This window comes from Phaenicophaeus curvirostris, chromosome 17, assembly GCF_032191515.1.
Source record: "Phaenicophaeus curvirostris isolate KB17595 chromosome 17, BPBGC_Pcur_1.0, whole genome shotgun sequence".
Taxonomy (NCBI): Eukaryota; Metazoa; Chordata; class Aves; order Cuculiformes; family Cuculidae; genus Phaenicophaeus; species Phaenicophaeus curvirostris.
This window is the reverse complement of record NC_091408.1, coordinates 3258035-3264211: the sequence shown is the minus strand read 5'-3', so window position 1 is coordinate 3264211 and position 6177 is coordinate 3258035. Positions and strand designations below refer to the sequence as shown.

Sequence of the window (6177 nt, the reverse complement as noted above, 5' to 3'; positions counted from 1 at the left end):
TGACCCCCACACCGCTCCCTGCAAACCCCACAGCTCCAGGCATTCCCATCACTTCCAGGCAGCCCCGTCCGATCGGCCGTTGCCTTCCCCTCTAACCACAAAACCGGCAGCAGTTTCCCTAGAAAGCAGTTTAAGAAGCAGCTGTTAATTGGAACCATTTATTATAGCATTATTAATACATTTTATCTTGCAGCAATACCTGCTCCTTCTACCCACCCCAGGATTCAAAAGGCAGCAAAGCTCCCACCAAAATCAGTTTTGCTTAAAGCGTAGTCAAGGTAAAATGCTCAGGTGTTTCTTTTCGACTCTCCCTGACCAGGAGTACGGCATCTCCCAGACACCATCTGAATTCCACACAGTGTGAACAGCACATGCAGCATCAGGTTTCGAGGACTGACCTGATCCCTGGTCCAGGTATCTCCGTTAAAACAGCACAGATGGGACTTTGAAGGGCACAAATACTTCTCCTCCCTGTCTGAAAACTACCAAAAAGTGCTGAAGCTTGTTTGACAGTGTCAATTGCTTCTGAAGACCAGGCTGGAGACAATATTTTGTTCATGTTAACTATGGCTTGAGGCTTTCAGATGTCCAGACCTCAAATCTGTCAGGGTACCATAAAGGATTTCAGGACAGTGTTTGCTGAAATGGCTGCTCCGGCCAGAAGATGAGGGGCGAGCTCTGATATGTGGAGGACTTGACTTCATTATGCCTGCCCGCATTTGGCTGATACCCAAACCAAACAGAGACAGGAGCCACTGAAGAAGTCAGAGAAAGGAAACTCCAGGTCTCTTAGTCAACAACAGGTAAGAACAAGACTTGGAGAAGGGGCCCTATTAAGAAAACAAAAAGTAGGGGGGGGGGGTAAATTAAAGAGCATAAAACCCAGGGACACTAAGAAAAGAGAAAAGTGGGGATGCGAGGAATACCCAACCTGTACCTTTCATAATGTGTACGATGGAATGTGAGGCTGAATTTTGTTATTTGTTTGCCAAAGAACAGCTGTAAAAACCACCAGGAATGTGCTTCAGGCCAATCTAGTGCTTTTTTTCTGTCTGCTTTAACACTGTTATTGAATAGTATTACACAATACTGGTGTCTTGCTTTAAGGTGATCTTTCCAACATTTAGAATACTGTTTTTAGGGAATGTCTTCCTCTTGATCTTGTAAACTGAGAATACCAGAAGGAAATTTGCTGCTCTCTTGAAGTCAGCGGGAAGTTTGCTTGCATCAGGAGAACTGGTTAGGACTCTTGACAGTGTTTCACAGCTTGTACAAAGTTCTCCAGCATATTAGAGCTCATCTTTGTCATTATTCTTCTTCAGGAAAGAAGCGAGGATATTGAGGCTTTTCTGGAGCTCCTCCTTTTTCCCATCACTCATTTTGTTCTTCTCAATCAGTTTAGTGATTCGGACGACTTCATTAGCAGCAAACTCTTCTCCCTGCTCCAGCATCTTGCTCATAATTTTCAAGTATTGCTCAGCTGACTTCTTCTCCGTTTCTTTTGTTTTTTCTAAGCTCTCTTGCCCCTTTCTCAGGAGGGACTGGCGTTCTGATTTCTCAGTGGTGCTCACAAACTTGCTGGCCAGCACGTCGTACTCTTTCAGGCAGCCTGGCATCCCCAGGTAGATGCCATTACTTTTCAGCCAGCGCTGAATAGCTCCAGCCTTGATGTGGCCGCTGTAAGGTAAGGGATTGTCAAAGTCACCATCCCGGAACAAGTGAAAAATAGGGAATTTTTCCTTATCCAGCTTGTACTTATCTCCCAGCTCAGTGTTCAGTTTATCACCATAATCTGTCAAGAAAAAAACAATACACAGAAAAAGCACAGTACGTTAATTAAAAGGAAGAAATAATTTAAGATTCTCTCCTATGTAAACTGATAAATACTTGTGTCCAGAGTTTCAACACTTCCTAGTGCTGAATCACTATTAGATATTCCAAAGAATAATACAAGATTCTAACAGTGCTTTGCTGCGACTGTGATAGTGTAAGACAATATAGGCAGGACCTCTGTGTACAAACCCTGTTCTTTATGGGAAATAAACAGCCTTTTTCCCCCTTGTTTTGCTCTATCCATTGATTTTATCGTTAAATGGCTTTATTTCCAGATCTGTGTGCAGAGTGCACAGTTTTGTGTTTTAGTTCTGACACATGTCAAGCTACAAAATGTTTTCTCATCTTAACACAAATTGTATTTATTCTTGAGGACAGAAAACATAACTTCATGTGTTTTAAACTATGCTGCTTAGCTAAATCCATGTGTTTAGAGGTGTCAACATGGATGAAACTTCCCAGTTAGACAACTCCCGTGAACTTTAATTCTTCATTCTGCCTACAAAGCAAAGTGACAGTGATCCACTCTTCACTGCTTTTCTCTTAAAGCTGCTTCTATAGCGCAACAGCCATTTTCTGGGCTTCACCAGTAATAAACGGAAGTTTTGCTCCATGAATTATTCACAATTTATTCGCTTTGACTGACCAGGCTTGAGGCTAAAGAATGATTCTTGTAAGGCCCATTCCCTAGAAATGCATGAAATGGTTTCTCTCAGTAAAGAAAGGGAAAAAAAAGACGAGTGAAATGAATGAGGAGGGTGGCATCCAGTTTACCAGCTGGTTTTCTTCATTAAGCAGCCAAAAGGAGATAAGCAGCACTCCTACACTCACCACGGGAGGCACAGCTCTGACATGGCCAGACACATCTCATTCCGCACTACTGGAATTACCTCAGAGCCTGTTCTCATCAGCAACAGCAGGGAATATTATTTGCTCCACACCAACCCATACTGCACACGTCAGTCCAGAGCTCCTCACCTGATATTCCCACTTCAGCCACCAGAAGATCTTCACTGGAGCCTGAGCTCTCTGCCAGCTTTTTAAACTCATCTTGTTTCTCACCATATGGATATTGCGTATCGAATTTCACAAGGACAAACTTATGCTTTGGAATTACCTAAAACAAGAAGAAAAAGACAAAAACTTTATCTCATGTCTAAGAGTCACCTAGGGTTGTTTTAGCTTGCTCTTCTTTTCCTGTGCAATGAGTAGATGGAGAGGGAAAATGGAAATTTTATAATTACGGCTTTCAAAATGAGTCATGGCAGTGTGGAGGAGAGTCTGAGCGCTGAGTGTTCATGTTCCTGCACCATATGACAAATTTGGTGCCTGGTAGGTCTGGGGGATCCAACAACGCCTTTAACTAGACACGATTTGCTTACTGTAAATCCGATTAGCACCTTGGAAGGAAGTCAGCTAAACCATTTCCAGTGGGACATTAAAAGGATAGAGACCAAACTTAATGTAATTCTGAAGCGTTGTGGCATGAGAACGGCAGCTCTCGGCTAGGAGAGGAGGTGTGGGGAGGGAGCGGAGGTGCGGGAGGTCTGCTGTATCGATTCAGGAAACAGTGAACTCCTGCTTTAATCGATTCCTCTTGGCTTGTGTCATTTCTCTTCAATTTTGCTTTGCTCGGAAACGGAATCTGTCACATAGTTTGGGCTTTTTTGTCTCCCACAAAGTCTACCTTGCAAACTCAGACTGCCACACAGCTCCCCAACTACGAAGTGCACTGCGAGCACCGCTGGGGCCCTGACGATGATTGCTTTATTTATTGGCCTGGTGAGAAGCAAGCCTAGCTACAGCTTTGATGTTTAGCTGGACTTTTAAAGTCCCTCTTTCAGCTTTCTGCCAATTGCTGCAAGAAGAGCAACGAAGCTGGTGATGGGGCTGGAGAACAGGCCTTATGAGGAGCGGCTGAGAGAGCTGGGGGTGTTTAGCCTGGAGAAGAGGAGGCTGAGGGGAGACCTCATTGCTCTCTACAACTACCTGAAAGGAGGTTGTGGAGAGGAGGGAGCTGGGCTCTTCTCCCAAGGGACAGGGGACAGGACGAGAGGGAATGGCCTCAAGCTCTGCCAGGGAAGGTTTAGGCTGGATATTAGGAAAAAATTCTTCACAGAAAGGGTCATTGGTCCCTGGCAGAGGCTGCCCAGGGAGGGGGTTGAGTCCCCTTCCCTGGAGGGGTTTAAGGGACGGGTGGACGAGGTGCTGAGAGACAAGGGTTAGTGATTGATGGGAGTGGTTGGACTCGATGATCCGGTGGGTCTCTTCCAACCTGGTTATTCTATGATTCTAACTTCTCCTCGTTGCGGAAGAGCTGGAAGCCGCTAAGGGTTGTGGAACGCCGCGTCTCACAGCGGTTTAACGGAGCGGCACGGCGAGCCGCCCGTCGCCGCCTCCCTCGCGGGGACCGGCGAGGAGCGCTGGCGCTTGGCTCCCCCTCTGCGCGGAGCCGAGAGCGCACCCGCTGCGGGGCCCGGGGAGCCGAGAGCGGACTCGGTGCGGGCTCCGGGGAGCCCAGAGCGGACCCGGTGCGGGGCCCGAGCCGGTGCTCCTGGCAGCGTGGCTCCACTTGGACCACGTTGATTGGCTACCAGCCGCCCATGCCGCTCTCCGATTGGCTACCGGCTCTCAGCGCCGCTCTCTGATTGGCTGCGCCCAGCCGCGCTGCCACCGCCCCTGCCGCGCTCCCATTGGCTGCAGCGCGCCTGCCTTCCCCTGATTGGCTGCCGGGCGCCCCCTGCCCCTCTCTGATTGGCTACCCGGCCCCCGCCTCTCTCCCATTGGCCGCGGCGCCCTACCCCGCCGCCCCTGCCGTTCCGCGAGCCCCCAGCGCTTCCCCCGCGGCGGCGGCGGCTGGAACGGGGGGCTTGGCGGGGGGGGCACCGCGGCAGCCCCGCGCCCGCCCCCCGCTCCCCAACCCTCGCCCTCCCGCCGGTCGCCACGGCGGAGCGACCGCGCACATGGGCGGCCGCCCCGCCCCCGAGCGCCGCGGCGCTGCCCCGGTACCTTGTAGAAGGTGATGGAGTCGAGCGGCACGGAGCCCTTGGTGTGCAGCGCGCGGCCGCCGGGCAGCGCCAGGCCGAGCAGGCAGAGCAGCAGCGCACCCGCCGCCGCAGCCATGGCGGAGCGAGCAGCCAGCGGGGCGGAGCCGCCCGGGGCTCGCCCCGCCCCAACCGGGGGCTGCGACGGCACCGGGGGAAGGGCTGGAGCTGGCCGTAGGGGTGAGAGAGCGGCGAGGAGAGCGGCACGAGGGGGAGCAGGCCGCCCAGGGGAGCGGTGGTGGTCGAGGCCACGGTGGATGGGGCTTGGAGGAGCCAGATCATAGAATCATAGAATCACCAGGTTGGAAGAGACCCACTGGATCATCGAGTCCAACCGTTCCTATCAATCACTAACCCATGTTCCTCAGCACCTCGTCCACCCGTCCCTTAAACCCCTCCAGGGAAGGTGACTCAACCCCCTCCCTGGGCAGCTTCTGCCAGGGACCAATGACCCTTTCCTTGAAAAATTTTTCCTAATGTCCAGCCTAAACCTCCCCTGGCGAAGCTTGAGGCCATTCCCTCTCGTCCTGTCCCTTGGGAGAAGAGCCCAGCTCCCTCCTCTCCACAACCTCCTTTCAGGTAGTTGCAGAGAGCAATGAGGTCTCCCCTCAGCCTCCTCTTCTCCAGGCTGAACACCCCCAGCTCTCTCAGCCGCTCCTCTTGTTCTCCAGCCCCCTCACCAGCTTCGTTGCTCTTCTCTGGACTCACTCCAGAGCCTCAACATCCTTCTTGTGGTGAGGGGCCCACAACTGAACCCAGGATTCGAGGAGTGGTCTCACCAGTCCAGTAGAAGGTGTCTCTGCGCAGGGCAGGGGGTGGGAATGGATGACCTTTAGGGACCCTTCTAATGCAAACCACACCATCCCGCTCCCACTAAGCAGGAGGAGGCAGCTTCCAGCAGTGCTGGCATAGGTGAATGCAAGGAAAAGAGCAGAATGCAGGATCCTGCTTTACAGGAAAGAGCACAGCTGTTGAGGCACAGTGCATTCATACACAGCAGCATGCCAAGCTTAGGGGCACCACAGTGCCATTGCCAAGGCCTTCTCAAGCACCTCAGAGGGCTTTGGGCTACTAGAAAACTCCCATGTGCTGCCAGCAAACCGACGACACACAAGCCTGTCAGAGAACAGACGCATCCAAGCTCCCTCACCCCAGCAGACATCGTTCCCAAAATTCCCGACCCAGCCCCCAGGTGAAAAGCAAAGAGCTCTTTCCCCCTCTCTTTCCATCCTCCTCCTTTGCAGGTAACTCGATATCCTGCTTGCCCTTCACCAGGATAGTTTGGCTTCACCAAGGGGCC

The 6177-nt window shown here is 51.7% G+C and overlaps 1 protein-coding gene across 1 annotated transcript; it reads right to left on the bottom strand.

The window, feature by feature from the left end:
- Window positions 1-144: 144 nt before the first annotated feature.
- On the bottom strand, window positions 145-4989 carry ERP29 (endoplasmic reticulum protein 29). Its single transcript, XM_069870901.1, has 3 exons — window positions 4843-4989; window positions 2812-2950; window positions 145-1792 (listed from the first exon to the last, which is right to left on the bottom strand). The coding sequence occupies exons 1-3, from the start codon at window positions 4954-4956 to the stop codon at window positions 1290-1292; spliced, it is 756 nt and encodes a 251-aa protein (XP_069727002.1). The 5' UTR covers window positions 4957-4989; the 3' UTR covers window positions 145-1289.
- Window positions 4990-6177: the final 1188 nt, after the last annotated feature.

What these genes read in the sequence shown, in the direction of transcription:
- ERP29 (XM_069870901.1), bottom strand. Translation starts at nt 4,956, where the DNA reads ATGGCTGCGGCGGCGGGTGCGCTGCTGCTCTGCCTGCTCGGCCTGGCG. An exon ending in ACTCCATCACCTTCTACAAG is followed by an intron (nt 2,951 to 4,842) that starts GTACCGGGGCAG and finishes TTCTTGTTTTAG; the next exon opens with GTAATTCCAAAGCATAAGTT. An exon ending in GGCTGAAGTGGGAATATCAG is followed by an intron (nt 1,793 to 2,811) that starts GTGAGGAGCTCT and finishes TTTTCTTGACAG; the next exon opens with ATTATGGTGATAAACTGAAC.